This window comes from Cimex lectularius, unplaced genomic scaffold (assembly GCF_000648675.2).
Source record: "Cimex lectularius strain Harlan isolate CLEC.00 unplaced genomic scaffold, Clec_2.1 scaffold108, whole genome shotgun sequence".
In the NCBI taxonomy this organism is placed as follows: Eukaryota; Metazoa; Arthropoda; class Insecta; order Hemiptera; family Cimicidae; genus Cimex; species Cimex lectularius.
The window spans coordinates 1,166,987-1,190,570 of NW_019392680.1; the positions used below are offsets into that span (position 1 = coordinate 1,166,987).

The 23,584-nt window shown below is 36.0% G+C and overlaps 2 protein-coding genes across 4 annotated transcripts in view; one reads left to right on the plus strand and one right to left on the minus strand.

Moving 5' to 3' along the window:
• LOC106668036 (TOG array regulator of axonemal microtubules protein 1-like) overlaps positions 1–23,584 on the plus strand; it is a 58,379-nt gene that overhangs the window by 33,322 nt on the left and 1,473 nt on the right. For all 3 annotated transcript variants that reach the window (XM_024225607.1, XM_024225608.1, XM_024225609.1), the window contains one exon: positions 23,252–23,538. In XM_024225607.1, coding sequence (XP_024081375.1) covers positions 23,252–23,538 — 287 coding nt within the window. The remainder of the gene's footprint in view (positions 1–23,251; positions 23,539–23,584) is intronic.
• On the minus strand, positions 2,370–3,326 carry LOC106668037 (UDP-N-acetylglucosamine transferase subunit ALG14 homolog). The gene has a single exon (XM_014396442.2). The coding sequence runs from the start codon at positions 3,120–3,122 to the stop codon at positions 2,487–2,489; it is 636 nt and encodes a 211-aa protein (XP_014251928.1). The 5' UTR covers positions 3,123–3,326; the 3' UTR covers positions 2,370–2,486.

A 23,584-nucleotide genomic window follows, 5' to 3' on the forward strand; every position in this document is an offset into this window, starting at 1 on the left:
TTTTTTCAGTTTTGCAATTCAGAATTGTTTCTTTGATATTATTAAAATTCTTTGCTTTGAGGGCTACTTGGCTTTCTGCTGTGATAGTATTCATTTTAGTTTGGTCGTTTAGTATCATTTTGGTCTTCCTATCCTTACTGTTTTGCTTTTTCAGCCGTGTTTCAGCTTTTTGTCATATTCAGGAATGGGTTGAGTGAAAAATATAATTGTAAAATCGTGACACTGACTTTTTTTTTATCTCAATTTAAAACCTTAATTGAATGATATTAATTGGTCAAATGGACTACAAAAAATAGTGAATGAAAAATATATGTTGAAATCATATTTTTACTATAGAATGCACTAGTTATATTTGATTCGGTGATTTATAATTTCAATTGTTGATTTCATCAGATTTGAAACTTAAACCGTAAAATTTGTGAATAGATATTGATATTAATTTACCTTTTAAATTATTGATTAAAGTTATAAAATCTTGATTAAGAGGATAATCCTCAAAAGCGCAATAAAGGAACCATGTTTTCTTACTAAATTATGTCTTATCTCTGAAAACTTTTAATATGTCAATATTTGTAATTATTAAATTCACTAATTTCATGGTCAGCTTGACCAATTAAATCATTACAATTAATTAAGGTTTTTTTTAGTTGAGATGAAAAAAAGTTAATGGCACGAGAGGGATTCGAACCCACGACCTTCAGCTAGATACGCCGTTGCTCTACCACCTGAGCTATCGTGACCTCGATCCACTCGGACATCAACTACCCATCTCAACCCCACCTTTTGAATGTTCCCTCCTTTTTGCCATTTTTCAAATGTCGTGTAATCGGTTTGGATTGTCGACGGCAATTGAAATGGCGACGGAGAGCTTTAGTGAAGTGTAATTAATTTTAATTCATTAAATTCACTAATTTCATGGTCAGCTTGACCAATTAAATTTTTTTCATCTCAACTTAAAAAAAACCTTAAATAATTGTAATTTGTAATTATCTTTTCCTAATTTTTTTCTTGTAAAATATGGTTAATAACATATTTATTTGGTAATAAAAAATTTCTTTTTGGTAGGCTACATTTTTTTCTTGGAAGAAACCATCGTAATTTTTGTTTTATAATGAAATTTATTAAAGTTTTATGATTGCAATAAAACAAATTGGTTCTGTTAGATCAACCTTTCAAAATGGGCTTATTAAAATAAACCCAACAAAAATTTTGCAAGCATAAACTCTGAGTCCTTATAACATTTAAAAAATATAATTTACCAATACAAAATATAATATAACAAGGCAATTTTTAAAACATCCTCTAGCTCATAAATAAAAATTTTTAAAAATTGTACCCCCTGCTACCGACGGTCTGAAACAAAATGAACCAATTGGGCTCACGAGGATACGACATACCCAATTGACACCTGCTTTCGAGGCAAACCCCATGCAGGTGTCTGCTTGCAGAGAAAGGTGGCTCAGTGAGTCACACTTAGTCGAGGAGTGCCAGGCCTTGTCCGCCTATAGGGAGCAAGTAGGCATGGCGCCCAAAGCAAAAATAGTCCTTGGCCACGTGAGTCGGTTGTTGGGTCCCCTGCTCCGATTTTTAAGGGAAAAAGTGCTATTTCCTCATAATCTGTAAACATTGTTTGTATAATTTATAACTTAATTTAGAACAAATAGCATCAAAAGAATCTATTTATAGTGACGGGATGGATCTCAGAGATAAAGCAACTCAATTAACACAAATTGTGAAACTGTCATATTCATATGTAAAATCATGTAAATCACAGTAACGATGTTTTCTTATATTTCGACCTCAACAGTTTAACTTATGATTTTTCCTTCTTGAAGGTGGGGTAATAGGTCATCTCGGGGGAAAAAAAAAAAAAAAANTTAAAAAAAAAACCACAACCAGTTTTTATCAACGTTTCGGATTTATTTTAATCCTTCCTCAGTGAGTTAACGCAATGGTTAAGTAATAGTGGTCATCAGTCATTAATATTTTATAATTTTATTTTAAAATATTAATGACTGACAACCACTGTTTTAACCATTGCATTAACTCACTTGAGGAAGGATTAAAATAAATCCGAAACGTTGTGGATACAAACTGATTGTTTTTTTGTAGATGTCCTATTATCCCACCTTCAAGAAGAAAAATCATAAGTAAATCACAGTATTATTTTTGATTGGAAAACTATGCTGTGTGTGTAATTTTTGTCCCAGTATTTTTAAAATCTAATGAAGTGTAAATCCTGGCTTTAAAAAAGTTTAAATACAAAGGTCGCTATGTTGCATGTTTGTAGTTAGCAATATTTTTATCGAAAAGTCAAATATAACCAAATGATATATATTTTAACAAACTATAACAGAGGAAAACAACTATTTAGTTATAAATATAAATTTATTTACTCTGTCTTTGGTTAATAGTTTTTGATACATTGAAAGCTATCAAAGAAATAATGTCATAAGGCATTTTATCACAAGTACAAAACACGATCGCTACAGATTGCCGATATATTGGGTACGCCAATATTTCTTCTTTAGTTCTGGCCACTGTACAAAAATATTGTCTGCAAAAAACATGAGGATCATGCCGGAGAGGGAGAGCGAGGACACACGGCAGATGCTCTCGAAGAAGACGATCCTGTTATCAGAGAGAAATAGTGCTCTCATGAGAAAGGCGATGAGGCAAACAGGTATGCAAGTCCCGGGCCCGTTGCAGAGTATCAGCTCCGGCCTGTGGTACAGCATTTTGGGCACGGTGGCCAGAATAGCGTACAGAGTGGTAAACACGGAGGTGAAGTAGGACTGTCCGACGGCCCTGCTCCTCGGCACCCGGACGATCACGTAGTCGCCTGTCTGGTTGTTGTACTCAACTGAAACCACTTTCAGCTCGCTCGTTATGTCTGTGGAGGCGAGGACGTACAACCTAGGCCTATACTTGCGTATATCGAGGAACTGGGTTATTTTCAGCATTTCGGCCGTGTGACCACCAGAACCTATGACTATCATCGTCTTTACAGACTGGTCGCCGTTCCTGCTCGTCGCCTGGGGCCGGCGCAGGGTGAACACCTGGTACATCAGATACACACATCTCAATCCGAACAGCACCAGAAGGATTATCCAAGGGGTCATTTTCGTTTCCCTGGATGGATCAGATCTCGTTCTCCTGTCGTCGAATCATACATCCGATGAAGGGATTTGTTGCGACATAGCAACATTCCAACTTAGAAAACTACTTGGGCCAATCACGTCTGTCGTGCGTTGTTGATATTTGATAACGTCGACTGTTACCAAGTTCCAACGCACTCAACGGGGTCAGTCGCAAGTCACAACACTAAAAATAGATCTGCAGGCCACAACGTATCGTCTTATCAATACTACAGCGCTGCATGTCTCATACACTAATACCTTCCCGCTTCTTTTTGAATTTTAATGGTCCAATTATTTCATCAACCTAACTTTTTAATTATGTCTTATAAATTAAACTCTAAATGTTTTAAATAAAAACCTACTACTAAACAGTGCTACTTTTACACAAAACTCTGTACTTATTAGAACATTAAATTTTATTCTATATTTACATTCCATACTAATTATTATTATTATTTTTAAGCATTTAGAAATAAAATACTTTCGCAATAAGGCTTGCTTACCAATGAGTAGAAAAATGTAAAACAATAAATAACAAAAAGGTTACAAAATATAATGCAGGATATAATAATTAATAAACAAAATTTGCATAATATTAACATATTAATCCATTATGTTTAGTGGTCTAATTGACCAAATTACTTCTTTTAATTAATTATTCGATCGTGGGTTCAAATCCCACTTGTGATACTAACTTTTTCATCTTAACCAAGACCTTACATATTTTTTAAATTAAATTTATTTATTAAAAATGATTTTATTAGACCAACCATTAATTTTACAATAATATTACAGAATAAATAAATGTTTACATTCTTTTAAACCCATTGGTACAATAAGATTTACATTTCACTATTCATTTTTAACTGCACAAGTTCATATGACTTTGTTCTTTTTAATCTTCTGACCGTGTTTCGGTTATGTAAGAGTTTGGTCGCTTCCACATTCTTGTGCTGGCTGAGGCGGCCTGGTGTTTGACGGCAAACCAAGGTGCATTGACCATGTTACGTTTTATTTTGGAGTGTTTGTATGATTTTGATATTGCTGTGTTTGGTACAACCCCATAGTTGAATACCATATGTTCACATAGGCTTTATGACTTGTTTATATAATAATATTTTATTTCCTATCAACCATAGTTGTCTATACCATAAACCTATTTCTGTCCATTTTTTCTTCATGTGTTCTTTCCATCTCAGCTTGGCATCTAAGGTCATCAAGACCTTACATAAAAAGAATATTTAATTGAAAGAAGATTTTAACATAGATGAATATGAATGAAGGAGGGAAAGGTATAAACGCAAAGTATACTTTTATACTTTTACTCTTTAGAGAAGAAAAAGAGAATAGCAACATCATGTTAGTCTGATCAAATCATGTATTGTTTACAAAATAAAAGTTAAAAGCCTTTGCTGGGCAGAGCCTATTTTTAATTCTAAATAAGTAAGATATCGGAGTTTAAAGTAATCGGATAAATTAATAGCCAGAATGAACTTGTCATTAGTTGAGATATGCTCTCTTCTTTGTAAACTTAATACAAATCTTGTACAGTTATTACAAAGTACTCTTAAGTTTTTTAGTAGAAGTGTGATTAAGTGAAAAAGAGTATAAAGTACTGCAATAAGTAAAAAACGCTAAAATAAGATTTGTCGTTAGACTAAGTTTGAGTGTCGTAGAGTTTAATTTAATATTTCCAAAGTGAATTTACAGTCCCATTCACCCTTCCAGCAATAAATAAAATAATCATTGCAAGATAACAATAATAAAATATATTTTACGGTATTAACCTAATTTAAAATAGGTTTAAATATAAGAGAAAATTATAACAATATAAAAGCAAAAATAAGGAAACAAGTTAAAATTACATAAGTAGTAAACAATATATATCAAAATAGCTTAAAATAATGTCTTATAAAATATAACTAAAAAATATAAATTGTTATTGTAAATTTTTAAATTGTAATTGTAAAATAATATAACATATTCTAAAATATTATATAAATAATATTAAAAACAATTATCTAAAAATATGTTGATTAGGTTAGTAAAAATAAGAGTATTTTGTGCAAATGTAGATGAATTATATTAAGGAGCCACCAAGAATAATGCAAGGAAAATCCTCAGTAGACAGATGTGTGTTGTAAATAATTATCGATTGGGATTTGAGTGGGTTAAGTTTGAGACTATTGTTTGAAGCCCAATTAACCAACCTAGAAAAAAACTTTGTTAAATTAACAAATTAATTATTTAGAGATCATGAGATGAGGTCTTGTGCGATGTAGGTTTAGAAAAACATTTTCTTTATTGTGCCAACGTTTCGATCTTTATTGAAATCATCTTCATGACCTGTGATTTATAAACATTGTTTAAATTATACAAATACATGTAAGGTGTGAAAATGAATTGATACAATGATGTATACAACATAGAAATTTTAGGTTTAATCAAAGTTATTTGGAGATCGTGAGATGCTGTCTTGTGTGATGTAGGTTTAGAAAAATATTTTCTTTATTGTGCCAATGTTTCGATCTTTATTTAGATCATAATATATATATACAAATACATTTAACATGTGAAATGAATTTGTACAATAATGTACACAATATAAAAATTTTAGGTTTATTCATAGTATTTGTACTCACTCAAAGTGTGTTTTCTGTGTAGATGTGTCACGGTTGTGTGTCGTGTTGTATGTTGATGTTGAAGAGATAAATGTTTTTTTGTTTATAAATGTTGGATTTTGAAAGAGTGGGGAAGAAAGTAGGGATAGAAATTCATTTTCTTCTTGAGGTGAAAGAGGCGGACAATAGGAAAAAAGGGTTAATGGTTTGTCATTCGGGCTTAGTTATCTTTTCAGGATTATTATAGACGGGATTATTAGGGAAAGGAAGGATAAATTTCTTACTGATTTCGACTATGTAGAAATTATTTGATGTGTAGAGTGTAATGATTGTTTTATATGTTATATATTTTGTGTGTTGTTGATGTCGAATTATGGGGTACGAGTCTACCCAGGCATTTAACCCCTCAGGTCTTGGTCGCCCGCCCTGCGTAATATGTATATCGATGTCGAATTTGATTTATAATTTTTTTTTAAATACCAGGGAGTTCCCTCCTGAGCACTGCAGCTGAGCTGTACAGCTTATTGTACTTTATCCCTGGCTCCATATTTTGGGGGAGGGCTCGCAATACAAATATGAACTTGAGCCCCCTTTGTACCGGTGTTCTTCCATCGAAGAAACTCATTTTTGAAGGGGGTTGGGACCAAATTCAGGGTCGCTGAGATCTGATCTCGCTCCGCCCATTGACGAGTGCCGTGTCAATTTCTTTCAATTGTGGCCACCGGTCCTCTTAGGCATTAGAAAAAGTCCAGAGGCGACGGTGGGGATCTAACCCATGACCGCGGGATCTACTAGCCGAGAGTCTGACGCCTTAACCACTCGGCTACCGTGGCCCCCTTGTTTTTGGTTTGTTCTGTGTTTAATATTTTTTGATTGTTAAAACCGATTGGTGGATTTGGTGTTCAAAATGGTGGGTAGCCAGTGCTGTAGGGTTTTGTTTTGGTTTTTTGCAATCTTAGATATTGTTTTACCCTCTTACCCATATATTGGGATGTAAGTTGCCAGGCAATTTATACAATTGATTTTATCAATAACATAAGACTTATTTGTTAATGGTGTGGGATCTTTAATTTTAGAAAAAAGAGAATGGATTGGTTTATAGTTTTTGTAGGCTATTTTAAAGTTGTCAAAAGAGAGAAATGCTTTTTATTTGTGTGATAGGGCGTGAACGAGTGGCATGTATGTTGGTTTGTCTGATTTGGTAGATTTGATGTAGTGTTATTAGTAATTCACTAGTTTTCGTGGTCCACTTGACCAACTGATATCTTTCAATTAATTAAGGGTTTTAGTTGAGATAAAAAAGTCAGTGTAATGAGCAGGATTCGAACCCACGACCTTCGGCTAGATATGCTGCTGTTCTACCACTTGGACCTCGATCCACTTGGACACTAACTTCCCATCTCAACCCCACCTTTTTTAATTTTCCCTCGTTTTTGCCATTTTTCAAGTATTAGTTGAGTTATTATTAATAGTAGATGGTGTTAATGTTGAATTGTAGTTGTTGGCTACGTGTTTAGGGTAGTTATTGTTATGTAGGATATGTTTGCATATATTTATGTTCTTGTAGGCTTAGGGTAATAATTCTGTGAAGTAGCCCTTTGGCCGTGTTTATTATTGCTTGAAAAGGGATGGTTTGTTGTAAAGTTGAGGTAGCGATCTGTGTTTTTCGGTTTTTTATACCAATCCGTGATTAATGTGCCAACTGGCTGTTTTATTACGAGTGTATCTAAACATGGCATTTTTTTGTTGTTCTCCATTTCATGTATAAATTGTAGGCGTGGGTGAAAGCTGTTAAATGTACCTAATGTAGTTTGAATTTGTTCTGTGGGAACTGCTGCCTATATATCACCTATGTATTTAGTGAGGAAGGGTTAATGAATTGAATGGAATCAGGGATTAAATGAGGGGGACATTGTGTATAGATTTGACTATTGTCAGCATATAAGTGAAATTTGAAGTAATTTAAACAAGAGCGGAGGTCGTTAATAACAATTGGAAACAATAAGGGCCCTAAAATTGCACCTTGAAGAACGCTAAACAAGAACGTCAAATGAGAATTTGTTATTAGATTCACTAGTTTTCGTGGTCCGCTTGACCAATTAATATCTTTCGATTAATTAAGGTTTTTAGTTGAGATAAAAATGTCCGAGCGGGATTCGAACCCACGAATTAGATCCACTCACGATAGCTCAAGTGGTAGAGTAGCGGCGTATCTAGCCGATGGTCGCGGGTTCGAATCCCGCTCGTGACACTGACTTTTTTATCTCAACTAAAAATCTTAATTAATTGAAAAATTTGTTATTAGGAAGTTGGACAACTTGTTTTAGACTTGATAAATTAGGGAATAAGTCGAAAATCAATTGGGGATGATGGTGATGAAACTTTAGGAAAGGATAAAACAACAGTTAGTAAAACGCAGAGGGAAAAGTTGATGAAGTTAAGGAGAAATTAAAAATATGTGTTATACATTGGTAAATGGAAATGAGAGGAGAATTATTTTAATAGGAATTTAATTAGATTTAGTAGCGTTGTACTAATAGAAAAAAGTGCTTGTGAGACATCAATTTCTTTAACATTGCTAAAGAAAAATGACGGTACTGTTATTGAGGGATTGCGAGGGGAGGTGTTACATACATAAGTAAAAACGTAATTGCCGTGTAGTTGGTTAGCATAAAAAGATATTTATGTTTAACCCGCATGTGTATTCCAATTGTAAATTTTCGGAAACAATACTAACCCAGTTTTGCCAGTTTTACGTTTTCGAAACAGATCTATTACACAATAAATTTTTTATCGTTTTGTTGCAATGTTATAGGTAATTGTTTGCTGACCTTTTTAGATTCACGAGAAACTTCTTATGGAGGAATTTTTAATTATTACCAAGCCGAACCATTAGTTTATTAGTTCTGCTTATAAATTTCAACTTTGTTATTATTAGAATTTATAAATGCATTTTAATATTAAGTGTTTATGATGCAGGTCAAAAGGTAGATGAGATGTATTTGTACATATTTAAATTTTATATTGACCGAGACGATCATTGTGTTGTCGACCCCTACCACCACCGTTAAGAAAATGTTTCATTACGTCATTTACAAAAATAATCCGTCTTTTATTTGTATTGCATAAATGCATGAGAGATCTTCGTGACTCTTGAAGTAGGGCGCCGGAAAAAGAGATAGAGATGCAAATTGCACTATCGCCGTTTTATCAGGTTGTCTGAATAGAAAAAATATGTCGCTATGCAAATATGTTTTTCAACGGTTAAGTTATAAATTTAAGAAGCAAAAATCGGTTGTTTAGTTCACTAACCTAACGATGAGGAGTTTTAAGCTAACTATTGGAAAGTACAAAGGAACCATAGAAGATTTTAACCAAACATTACCATGAGGGTTTATTAACTTAGCCATCTAAGGTTTTTGACCTAAACATTAGGAGAGGTTTTTTTTATTGTTGTTATTATTATTATAATACACACAGTAAAAAAATTTTCAAACTCCTTAAGTCAAAAAGAAACAAATCTTTTAAATAAAATAGTAATGTCTAAATTGATGAACAACACTATAAACATTTCAATTAATTAAGGTTTTTAGTTGAGATAAAAAAGTCAGTGTCACGAGCGGGATTCGAACCCATGATCTTCGGCCGGATACGCCGCTGCTCTACCACTTGAGCTGTCGTGACCTCGACCCACTCAGACACTAAATTCCCATCTCAATCCTACCTTTTGAATTTTCCCTCCTTTTTGCCATTGTGCTATTCTTGTCATATTGCTTTTGTGCGAAAGTGTTGACAACTCACAGCACTTTCGCACAAAACCAATATGGAACCACAAGAATAGCACCACACTTTATGCCCTGAAGATGACCCGAATAAAGGTCGAAACGTCGCAAAAAAAAGGTGTTTTTCTAAACTACCTCATTCTTGACCGCTCCTCACGACTTCTACAAATTATGAAGAACCGGTCACTAAGAATCAAACTTATTATGAAAATAAATAACCTTTAAATTAAATCGTTTACTTTTTAAAGTTGGAAAAGATTTTGATAATATATTAAAATTTATGAAAATAATGTTTTTAAATACAATGATTTATAATAAGAAATTTTGAGTTCATATTTCTGGTAAACCAGTAAGTGTTCAGATAATTTTGTACTGATAGTGATTTTATTTTATCTTCAACCTATTATATTGGTTTTTCGACCTAACCATTGAAGGTTCTGAACCGAAATTTTAGGGCAAAATTTGGGGGTTCTTAGCTTGACCATTAAAAATAACCTAATCGAAGTTAACGGGTGTAAGTTTACGAAGTTACCTGTGAATAGTTTAATTTAAAATCGAGGGGCGATAAATCTGTAATTTGGTCATATCTCTCTATTTGGTCTGCATATCCTTCTATCTTTCTAGCTTTTTAAGCAATATTCTGGAAAAGGCACGTCGTTTAGCAACTTTTGCAGATACTGCAGATACTCTGTGCTCGATCCTAGAGCTGTTATACCCGTTCGAAATATACCGTTATACCGGGTTTCTTACAAATTGTACCACACAGATTTCCGTGCTTTCAATAAAGTGAAGAATTCCTCTCAGGGGTATGGAATCATTATTTACATTACTCAAAAATTACATTCCTAGGTACCAATGCCTTTTTCTTGCTTTTGTATAAGGTTCTAGACATGATCGACATTACAATACAATACACAATACTTATTAGAATTGATACAAATAAAAAATAAAAACACTGATACAAAGTATAATAAGCATGGCTAGTAGCCGTCTACTGAGTTGACTACATAATAAAGCTTACAAATACAGAAATATTAAAACAAAGGAAATTCGAAGAGAAAATTTACGTATAGCAGTTTGAATTAAAATAGATGGCAATATGATAAAAAAAAAGAAAACAAAAAGAATTAAATAAGAATTGAAGAATTGAGAACTGATAGAGTACTAAAAAACAAAGCAGTAAAAGTAAAAGTATATGTACAGGGTCGACAATTATTGCATATCTGAAAGCCACTCATATCTCACTCTCCAGGCGTGCCGAGCAAAGGAAATTAGCGGTAAAGGGGAAACTTGGTTAGAAAGATATTCCAGTATTTCAACTCTGGAGATGACTGTCTTTCCCAAGTAAGATAGCCGCAATTCTGAGATAAGAGAGCAGACTTCCAAAAAGTGATATGAATCTTCCCTGTCGTGGCTGCTACAAAGTTGACAAGTTTCATCTTGAGGTTCATTCAAAACCCAGGGTTTGAATTTCAAATATAACAATTCTCCTTTTAGTTTGAATAGCCAACAACAATCTCTAATATTAAGGTCCTGGGAAAGGCTCGGTTTATATGACAGTAGGTGTTCATTGAAAAGTTCCTTAAACAAGTAGAACCTCTCTGTGCTTTTCACTTATTCACAGTTTCTTCTCGATGAACTTCATTTATTTTGTAAGGAAGCACTAAAAAGTCCGAGAGATTCTCCCGAACATCGGAGTTTTGCCAGGGGCATGAGTATTTCTGGGCTAGAGAAGCCCATTGATTATAGGAGATATTCTTTCTAGTTATCTGTAGAGCGATTATTTTATGAAGTCGATTATCTGGGAGGCTCAGTATCTTTGACATATTTTTAGATGGAGGGAAAAGGTATACGAGAACAGAGGAGGCAAACAGGATTCTAGCATTAGCATATAATTTTGGGAGAAAGATGCTAAGCCGAAAAGTTTTTTAACAAAAAAACTTGAAATTTTTCCACAACCTCGTAGGACTGGAAACCCCATATTTGAGCGCCGTAACATACCACTGTGCGCTGGACACTGTTATAAACTTTTAGTTTGGTTTCATACGGTACAAGCTTGTTGCGAAAGAGATTTACCCAGAGTGTTTAAACCTGTTTTTTCAGCCGAAATTCTTGCTTCAAAATGGTGAGAGAGGGAAGGACGCGGAGTAAAAATAACACCCAGGTAGTTGTACCTATTTACCCTACACTTGGATTTTGTTATCCTTATAAAACCATCAAAGACGGTTTACCCCCATCGACATGATAGACATTAGTCATTCTACTATGCGAAAAAATGATATTTTACTGGAACATGTCCCATAATTATTATACCTGTTAGGATTTTCAATTACCTTCGTACGTATTCCTCTTAACCTACATGCTTTTTACCCATATAGTAATATGGTTTACTTCAATGCATTATTATAGTCTAGTTTTTATTATCAAAACATCTTACATTAAAGCCTCATTAAGGCTATTGTGTCGTATTTTTGAATTTCATATTGGAGCGTTTTCTTTTTCAAACTTGCTTGTTCAAAATGATGATGTGCAAGTAATTGGGTCAAGTGAATTTGTTTGTCCATTTTGTTGGTAGACCTTTCAATGGTGCTTTTGTTGTGAAACTAAAGAATCGCCAGTGTCTTAAATGCACACAAAAACCTGCCAGCAATTAATGTGGCGTCATGCAAACTGGTGCTTTACCCTACTTTTAAGGTCCATTATCGATCCGATGACCTGCGGCCACGCTGTTCGGATTAAACCTCTCACTTATCGACTGACGCGGCTTTTGACGATGATTTACATCTTTCCTTTCCAGAAACCCTAAATCATTTCTAAATTCTATGAAATTGCAGACTAGATCGGTGAATCACGATCGTAGCGAACCATGATCTGGTTCTGTAGTTTCTTAGCGATGTTTACGAAATCGATTCGGTAAAACAATCTCCCTTGCATTTAGATGGAGAAGAATGGAAATGTCAGGCGAAATTATTTACATTGCACATCGAACCGTAATAAAGGTCGACGGCTTTTGACACGCTTCCGTTAAAGACAAACCTTTTTTAACGTTGATCAATATTGTGCTGTCTATCAGTTGACGCCTTGGACTTCTTTGATCAGACATGACAATGTCAATACACTTAGATGAACATTGCGTGACCGGTTTGAAATTGCAGCAAATAATCTTTGACGGAAATTATATTTTTGGATTTATGTATTAATTTTATTAGGATTTATGCAGTCTGCTAAATTTCATTGGAAATTTATAATCATGCCTGTGGTTATAAATATTTTTGGCTCTGGAACTGTTGAGGTTTAAAACTGTTACGATGAACCCACACAAGACATGCTTTCCCGTATACTCGGTCGTCCTTAAAAGGACAATGAGGATCTTTAACGTCCGCACCTAGCCTATTCGGCCTTATCGGACGTTTTGATTTTCAAGATGAGAGCTGACGCACCTTCACATACGACAGAATGATGTTACTGCCGCAGCATTGGTGTAGAGGCAGCTCAGTCCCGAAGGCCCAAGACAACCTCGCTCCCCGCTTTCCCATTCCGAGTGGTCAGGTCTGCATTAAGCATCAGACTCTATGCTGCGCGCAAAGGGCTACCTAAGCCGAAATACATCAGCCTGGTCTCCCGCGCACTCCCTAGATAGAGAAGGCCTCTCTACCTCCCAGATTATTGGGGCTTCTCTAGCTAGAATCTCCGCTCCGGCCGCGGTTTTGTTTAAAGTGGAATTGCTAACCACCCCCTAGAGGAGACTGCCTACGTCCAAAGCCTCCAATCGAGCTCAGCCTACACCTACGTGCAAAGCATATTGAGTAGGGGCAACCGATTCACTACCCATTCCCATCAGGCACTACTCACGCATTCGAGGGACTTTTCAGCATAATCATAGCGTCCTCAACGCTTATACGCTGCCGTCTGATCCGCCGTATCCCGTGAGGCCGGGTATATAACGGTGGTCATACGCAAGTTTCGTGCGAAGGTCACAGGTAGTAGACAGCCTCTTCTCTAAATCTCGCCAGGGCCGTCACTACGAACCACTACGAATCCATTCCCAGTGTTACAGGGGCTGAATTTTAGATTCATCTGTTACTCCGTAGTACGATTGTTATGCACCCTCCCCCGTCTATGCAGACAGGATCTGGTATCCTAACCCTCGTGTGCCTCTGATAAGGCACCCGCCACCCCATGCCGACTCGAGGCCGACACGAGTACAGGTTGTGCTTTAGAGAGGTTGCCACGCCCTCAGGGCTGCACCTTTATTTTGCGCCCGGACACCCCCCTTGAGACCAAGGGTTGGGAGGGGTCACGGGAAAGAGTGAAAGAACCTGGATTGAGAGAGGGACGAGGTGCCCCTTTTCAGGGCCCCGACCTTAACTACATTATACCACCCGTCGTCGCTGTAGTTCCATATTGAGTGGGCTACAACTCCCTGGATGGATGACCCACACAAGCCAATGAAATGAAAATAGTGGTGACAGAATTACTGAAATACAGAACGGCAGTCGCCTCTATGACCTAAGCCCACCCATTATCCGTACGGCCTTCCTCTGTATATGTGATGGTTAATTACCCCAAATCAAGATTCCACATGAATTTTTGTTGGACGTTCTTTAGCGATCTCAGTATATAAGCGTATAATGATGCTTTGCGAATCCCCCCCCCCTATTTTTATACAATGCACTTTTGGTCTATATTGAAGCATTGAAACGTATCCTCCACTGTCAAAGCCGTCCGTTTTCTGAAAGTTAATAGAAGGGTTTTAGTTTTTTTTTGTTTGTTTAATGCTTATTTATTTGTATTTAACCAGTGAGTCGCCCTCCAGTATTTTGATTATTTGATTTTGCCGTACTTAAATTGTCTCATTTGTTAGTTGCTTGAGGTGTTATAAGCAAAACAACCTGGTAGTAATGAAAGAAAAGTCATTTTTTGAAAATTAAGAACACTAGAGATTCAATGGTGGGTCCCTGAGAAACACCAAGTTATTTGTTCAAGCTGGAAGAATTCATTTGGCTTCCTCTTCTGTAAATATGAAGATATTTTGTTGCATTTTCAGAAAATAATTCATATTTTGATAATTTACCTAAAAGTATCTTATGATTAACGCAACGAATTGATTTTATTATGTAGATGATGGCTAATAGAATACAAAGACTTCTCCCTTCCCCAAAAAAAGGACAGTTAATTTCAAATATTTTAAACTATAGGTATTTTTATCGTTGAAGTAATTACAACATACTTATTTTAATGTAAACCAAATTAAACGAGTTCAGAAATTTATGAGTTTTAATCAAAATAATTGGGGTATAGAGAGACGCAACGGTCTAGGCGTTGACCGGCGCTCATCACTGGTAAGGTAAAGGTCCCAGGTTCGAATCCAGCGGCCCTGCATTCGCAACTGACATACTTACAAATGGGTTTTTCTTCAAAAACACCGGCACTCCGAGGGTCCATAAAGTTGAAATAATCTCGTAAAAAAATAAAAATAATTATGATCATTTGAAAGAAAATTTACCAAAACATCTAAAAACCATTTAGTGAAATAGGAAAAATTAACAAACAATTTATTACTTAATTTTGCTCTTAATAATGCGTATCACTACCTCCGGCCTTGCAGATGGTCTTAAGTTTCCTAGGCATCGAGTAAATAAGCGGTTGATGAAACAGAATCTCATTTTTCAACAAGAGCGGTTTGACGCTGTTCAACACGGCGAACGATGTTCTTACTTGACTGTTTATCATGCCCCATAAATATTTTATTATGGATGACGTGCTAGCCAATTCATTGGGGCCATCCCAACATCTTTCAAGTAATGGGTAAAATTCGAGCTACATGCCGTCGTGCATTATCATGGATTAATACCAACTTGACCTCAAGAAATGGAGTGAACGAGACCATAGCTTGTAGAAGAATTTCCGTATATTGTGGAGGAACTACCATCTCTTTGGTCGAGACCTACGGCCCAACCCTAAAGACCATTATAGATGGTAAAGCGCTGCACACCCAGGACTTAAGCTAAGTAACGGACGCTACCTTCCGTCGTTGGCCAAGCATCTGCCCGGGCAAGATCTCGAACTTAAAACCATGCTTTTAAGATACAAAAAACTATTTTTACTCATTTTATAGTTTCATCAAAGAAAACAATTTAAAAACCAATTAACTCACTCGACAAGTTGGCCCTGAAGGAATGAATGAAATTTAACTGTTTTTCTCTATTTTTATTCTAAAGAGTGGCAAAGGATTAGTTACTTACCTAGTTATTATGTCAAATAAACAAATACTATTTTCTTTCTTTTTTTTATGTCATTGAGTATTTCAATTGTGTAAGTCACCCGAAGGGATTCAATCAATGCTGAAATGATAATACATAAATTGAGAATAATCAATTATATAAATATTATGAGACTCATAATCAAATAGGGAGAATCGTAATCAAGTATGCACGCAATAAACTAATCATAAAGATAAATTCACTTGTTTTCTTGGTTTGCTTGACCAATTAATATCTTTCAATTAATTAAGGTTTTTAGTTGAGATAAAAAGTCAGTGTCACGAACGGGATTCGAACCCACGATCTTCGGCTGGATACGCCGCTGCTCTACCACTTGAGCTATGGTGACTTCGATCCACTCGGACACGTCCCATCTCAACCCCACCTTTTGAATTTTGAAATTGAAAAATATACGGTCTGGTCTTGATGGAAAAGCAAATTCAATGGTTACTGCCAAGTTTTCGACCTATTTTAATGTAATCATCAGTACCTCACGTCATGAATACATATTGTATATGTTATTGTAGTATTGTATTTGTATAGTTTATTTCAACAATCAATATAACTGTATGGAACTTACAAAACAACCTTAAATATGCCGACAAATTATTTCATAATAACACTGAATGGAAGGTTAAGAAAGAAGTTGGTCCCTGGTCCACGGAGAACGGTTCGAAAACGGAAAAGGCCATACTGACAAGACTACGCATAGGTCATACAAGAATAACGCACGGGCACTTTCTGACCGTAAAGCGACCGCGTAGGTGCCCGTTATGTAAGAATAGACTAACGGTCAAGCACCTCTTCAATTGCAGAAGGCTTGAAGTATGTAGGCAATATTTTGGCATATCATCGGACCTGTGCGTAGTCTTGAGGCACGGCAGCGGGCACAGATCGCTGTTCCGGTACCTCAGGGTTATAGGGATGTTTAAATGTATATAGTTTTATGTGTTTGTGTTGTGTCTGTGAGGCCATTCAATTCAAAAATGGCAAAAAGAAGGGAAAATTCAAAAGGTGGGGTGAGATGGAAAGTTAGTGTCCGAGTAGATCGAAGACACGATAGCTCAAGTGGTAGAGCAGCGGCGTATCTATGCGAGGATCGTGGGTTCGAATCCCGCTCGTGACACTGACTTTTTTATTTCAACTAAAAACCTTAATTAATTGAAACATAAAGATAAACTTGATTTCTTATCTTGACCCACTGTAATCCACAGATGGAGATAACCAAAAACACACTTTTATAAAAGACTTTCTCTCACTCACTCTCTCTCTCTCTCTCTCTCTCTCACACACACACACACACACACACACACACACACACACACACACACACACACACACACACACAGTGTTCCCTGAAACTGGGCATTTATACAGTTGTTCAAGGAAGCGGGCAGCACCCTGAAACTAAAATTAGTTTAAAAAATAACGGGACTTTTTTATTTATTATGAAAGTGTGTTTTTGGTTGTCTCCGTTTGTGGACTAAAGTGGGTCAAGATAAAAATAAATTTTAATCACAACCTTTAGAATAAGAATAAATTATCAAGGCAATATAATTTTTATAAAGATAAACAATGTACACGTTCCATGCAATATAAAACTAACAACATACACAGTGCGAGTGTTGAATACGGAAAAATCGATTGTTTAAGCGAAGGGAAAGCAAATTCAAGCAAAACAGTTTCAAAGGTAAATTTCAGAAATAAATGCCAACCGCTCTCTTGTACTGAATAAATAAGAAAGCAACCCTGATGTACGACAACTAACTATGAAAACTAATTATTTCATTTAACATAAGAAAACTAATTTGTTTATACCCTCGTTGACAATTTTCAGTGATTTATAGGAATCACTATTAACATCTATTTAGGAAAATATCATTAAAATTTGTACGCAAAGAATCTGTGTAGTAAAGTGAAAGTTTTATTGTAGTAACAGAGTTAATAAAACTTAAAACAAAAGTTAATTAAAATTTAAATTCACCAACACTTTGAGTGAGTAGAAATACTTTGATTGAATATAAAAATTATTTTTTGCATTATATAAATTCACTTTTTTCCACATCCTAGTAATTTGTTAAATTTAAACAATGTTTGTAAATCCCTGAAGATGATCTCAATAAAGATCGAAACGTTGGCACGATAAAGAAAATGTCTTTCTGAAACCTACATCACACCAGACCGCATCTCACGATTTCCGAATAATCATCGACTAACGGTCACTAATCACCACACATTTAAATTCATTATAAACCAATATAGAAAGATTGTTCATAACTTACTACGCATAGGGATTATGAATAAGTATAATTATAGCGCATTGTTTTGGTGGCATTGAAAATACAACATAACAAGAAATATTACCAGCAAAATGGTAAAATAATTTTTTAAAATTAAACAATACATCTATTTTGACCACGTGTCGTTAGTCGTCAATATTTGACCTGTTGGTTTAGATGAAAGCACTGCCCTATTTGTCTAGTAGAAGCGCCGTTGGTCAAGCCGGACTTTAATATATGCAAGGACTTATCGACCTGAAAGCTCTCGCGGACAGTTACCGCTTTAGTTACCCTCTAGACGACTTAGGGTGCGCTACGCATAAACGGTTCCGAGAGAGGATGTGTTTATTTCGGTTGCCAGGAGCAGTTAACGTAAATAAGGGTCATTCTTACGCACTGTAACTTAAGAATGTTGATATGAAGATCGGCCCTGGGATAGGTGAAGCATGTGGTTCAAATGCTGCTTAAGAGGAGGCTCTGTGGCCCCGGAGAACCACATCGCCATCATCGACAACAACAACGAAGAAATCAAGCCTACTGGAAATCCTCTTTTCTACTTTTGTTTTAAGAAGAAGCAAAGCGCAGAACATGCCGACCTTCCTCAATCCGATGGAATCAAAATAATCGAACTGCCCACTTCAGAGTAAGTCTAACTTCCAAAAAGACAAATTTTTCCTTTCTAGGATGATTACTAGTACAATAAAGTCCATTAAGTAATAACAAATTGTTATAATTTTTGAAATTTTAAATAATTCATTTTTGTTTAAAAAAAGGGCAGTCGGATTTAGGTTTATAATACAAATATCGATATGTAGTCTGACAGAAAAAAAATTTTTTAATTTTTAATTTTTGAAATAGCAATGTCTAAATAACATCATTAAGCATTCTTATTCAGATATCGTGAGATGCGGTCTGGTGTGATGTAGGTTTCAGAAAAACATTTTCTTTATCATGCCAACGTTTCGATCTTTATTGAGATCATCTTCAGGGCCTGGGATTTACAAACATTGTTTAAATTTAACAAATACATGTAGGATGTGGAAAAAAGTGAATTTATACAATGCAAAAAAAATTATATTCAATCAAAGTATTCCCACATCACAACAGACCGCATCTCACGATATCTGAATAATTATCGACTAACGGTCACTAATCACCACACATTAAGCATTCTGTTTACAAAATATTTTTGCCAGAAGTACGAAGCCGATTCTTCAATAGTGTGGTCTATCCTTCCTTTTGTTTGGTTTAGGTATTATTATGATGTTTATATGGTTTTACTGTTCGGGAAATGGGTCATGCGGATTATGGCATTGACTCAAATTTCCAATTCTAGTTTTATCTGGTGGTTAGTTCTTTTCAATTGGATTCGCAAAGCTGGAGCTGAATAATATGTTAATGGGGCCATATTTATTTTCATACCATTCGCTAATAATGCAGCATTACACAGAAAATTGTAGGGGTTACTACTTTACCAGAGGTAATGGCTGATATTCAACCTGTCGCCCGTCTGGTTGGTTTAGTATAATTTCGGCGCCGTGAATATGCCGAAATTTTTTTTATTATTAAATTCCTTAAGCAACGTACTAAATCAGTCATAGACAAATAAAATTACCGTGTGTTACGCCTTCCTTACAGCGGGTGCAACCTACATTGACGACAGCTCAGGGCGACATTGTTGCGAGTAGAGGCAAATGCAGCCCTGCACAGACGAAGGAGTGCCGAAGGTACTAGCAATTACAGCAGATCCCTTTGCATGGAACTTTTTTGTTCTGGGATCGTCCTTATTTTCCAACACACCAAGAAGTGCAAGAACATCCTTTTGGTGGAATAGTACGATGTACTTCAGCCACACTAACACTCCTTCGGCGAGTCAGTGGCGAGTAACCCAAATCCTTCCACGAACAGGGGGTGGCCGATGCGTCGCCATTCGCCATCGGTTTTCCTCTAGTAGCCGGCCCTTTTCCTTTAAATCTTTCAGGGAAGTTACTGGCTGAAGAGCCAGCCGGTATAAATTCTTCCTTATCATCTTCAACATGTCACCCTCTGCCGGCAATGATGTCAGGCGGAAGAAATAATTCTTCATAACACTGATGAATATCCCAATGAGCTCATCCTCACCCTAAGTTCCGGCACGGATCTCACCCCATACCTTCGTAGTCCATCGGTTGTAACTCTTACTGCAGTTCCAGCTTAAACTCCCTCTTTAGTAGTCCACCGCCAAATGAAGTCTTTTCCACGAAAAGTTCATGCGCAGACCAGAAACGATCCTCATCATAACATTTCTGTTGATATTCAAGTCTTCAACCATTTCAAGCAACGCGTTGACACCAGATCTTGCCCATTCCTAGAAAATTTCAGCTTCCACTCACTTTCGGGAACTAGCTTCTTCTGAACGTGTTTAGGCTCATGGCGAGTCCCGCAGATATTCCCATTTGTAAAAGTTGTTGGAAGAGTTCACATACTAACTGGCGATTCGTACCTCGACATTTCCAAGTGGGTCTTCCTTTCTTTTCCGACCTTCCTCCTTCCCGTAATGGTTTATTTATTCCGACTTCTCTCTCTTCTTATAAGTCCCCACGCCGGGCGCCAAATTTGTTACGCCTCACTTTAGGCGGCTGAAACCTACATTGGTAGTACCTCGATGGATAAAGATACAAAAGGAATTTTACATTGGGTGCCACGGTATTGTTGGGGAAGGGGTCAACACCAATACTCTAAAATCAGGAAAAAAGATGAAAGAAAGGAAAAAAATTGACAGCACAGATACGGTTCCAAAGTTTGAACCTCCGCCGACAAACGTAGCGTTTCTTTCTTATTCTTCTTACTTATGAAGCCGCCTTCCAGCCAAGGAAATTAAACTTTACAAGCACTTCCTGCTTCTACAGAAACTAATTCTTGAACAAACGAATATCATGAATAAACAGGGCTTAACTAAGAATGAAAAACAATGAATACATATAACACTTATTCCATTTAAGACTAAATTTACATTTTTTTTTAAATTAAACTAATAAAAAAAACCTACACCTAATAACTAAAGTGCCGTAGGTTATCAGGCTTGAAAAAGAATCTATGTGATTCGCGTGGTTTCTCTCCGTGTAAACGCACTTGTCTCAAGTATGAGATCGAACCAAGAGGACTGCATTTGACTTATACGAATTTATCACAGCTACTGGATTTTTGTGGGATGGTAAAGTGAAACTCATCATAACAAGAACAAGAGAAAGAATACGAAGGAAATGAGCATCAAAACGGGACAAAGACAAAAAGTACAACAAAAAGTATCGCCATGATAGCAAAAGCTGTTGCAGCAGTTGGTGTAGTATGCTTATCTCACGCGAACTGATAGCTCACCTTGCTTCGCCTCGTGGAAATGGTTAACCCGAGATGGCCTTTCGCGAGTGATTTTTCGTGCAATAGAAACCCGGCTTAAGTGTAGGCATTAACGAATGCATGATTGCCTCGCGCAAACTGATGGCCCACCTTGTTTTGCCAAATAGCTGGGTTTCCATTGCGCGAAAATCATTCACGCAACTGTTTCGCGAAATTTGACTCGCATTGTGAATAACTGCGAAACTTTTGGCTCAAGGTGTGGTGTTTGGTCCTCGTGGAAATGGTTAACCCAAGACAGCCGTTTCGCGAGTGATTTTCGCGCAATGGAAACGGAGCTAAGGATCGTGGATGTCAATCATGATCTTGATGAATGACGCCACCGATGGCAGTGTTGAATGTGTCAGCCATTAAAGATAATTTTGCGTGGAGTTTGGAAAGTTAATGTGATTTTCAATTGTAATATGTTTTTGCATCTGTGCATAGGCTGTGTCCATTTCTGTGATGAGATCTTTTTTTGATGGAATGAAGATGTAGAGCTAGGGGCGTCGGTGGCCGCAACGGTTTAGGCGTTGACACGGCGCTCATCACTGTAAGGTAAAGGTCCCGGGTTCGAATCCAGCGGCCCTGCATTCCAACTCGACATACTTACAAATGGCCTTTTTTTTAATCATATCAGTTGTGAAGTCCTTTGCCTCTTGGAAAAATTTACTACAGTAGAATTTTTTCGGTCATGGCTGATATACCATTTTGTGATACATGATATTCTTAAAAATCAACCTTTAGTTTGGCGAAAGTTGGAAGAAAAAATTAGAATATCATCAATGTAGACATAAATGAATGAAAGGTCTTTCGTGATAGAGTTCTTGAGTGATCTTTGAAAAGTGTGTGGGGCATCGCGAAGTCCAAAAGGCATCAAAGAATTTATTTCCTTTTGTAATCTCGGGTTGTTGTTCGCGGTCTTTTCCGAGAAAAAAGGTCAGATATTCTATCTCTTCCCTCCATATTGTTTAGATTCGAGCAAAATTTTAAAGCCAAGTTATTCAACACGAAAAACCTCAGAAAGCTAAACTTTCTGTGACCAAAAAATCAGAAAATCTTTTGAGCGTATATTTAAGATAATAAAATTTCGAAAGATTTTGTTTTAATGCTTGAAAAAAGTGAAGAAAACAGAAGCACGGCTACAACCCTTTCATTCTGTTCTTAAAATAGGGTCACTTTTTCTTCCACATACTGGAAAATTGTCTGTACTCATATAGGCAGGCTTTAACCAACCATGCTGTTTAGAAATTGAGTTTTCATAATTTTTTATCCATATTGACTCATAAAATATGCTTTTTTTATGACTTCTTTTTTTTAACAATGGAAACAATTAACTTCGTCAAAGTGGAAATTGTGCTTCAATCTGCTTAGACAAAGCATTGTCATTGACTTTGTTGTTTTGACTGTGAACTGGTGATAGTAATATCTATTGTGTAAATATTGACTATTGTGCTATTTTGCCATAAGTTTTACACACCTTGTTGCTCTTTTTTTCTTCTTATGGATTCTCTGATTTTCATAATTTTAAAGACTAAAAGTAATAATAATAAACAATGACACTAACCTTTTCATTTCAACCAATACCTTACATAAAAAGATTAATTAATTGAAAGAAGTTATTTGGTCAATCGGACCACGAAATATAATATATTTAATAATAAACAATATTTAAGATAGTACAAATGTAAGAGATTTAAAACATCATCAACATTAAAATTGAAATGCTGAACATTCAAAACATTTAGTTGTTTTATTTGTTAATGTTATTATTTAAAAATGCATTGTTTATAGAAATGGAAGCGTAATAAAAGAAAATGGATTTTCAAAATCTCTAAGAAATTCTGAAGCTTCAAGGTCTGATACCTCACTGGCAAGATCAGACATATCACTAACTCGAACAGACCTTAGTTCGACTAAATCAATCGAAAATGGACTTGCATCCTCGACACCCTCATTACGACAAATCGACTCAAATGCCAGTGAGATCAACTTGGAAACAAACAACACTCCAGGGACATCAGTGACTTCCAGTTTAGCCAGTGTCAACAGTCAACTTCAATTAGAGGAATCTGTAGATCGTAAGTTGAATTCTCTTTTTGCAATGTATGGTTAATTAATAAGTTT

Bases quoted from the DNA above. Each gene is read 5' to 3' on its own strand.
- LOC106668037 (XM_014396442.2), bottom strand. From the start codon at position 3,122: ATGACCCCTTGGATAATCCTTCTGGTGCTGTTCGGATTGAGATGTGTG.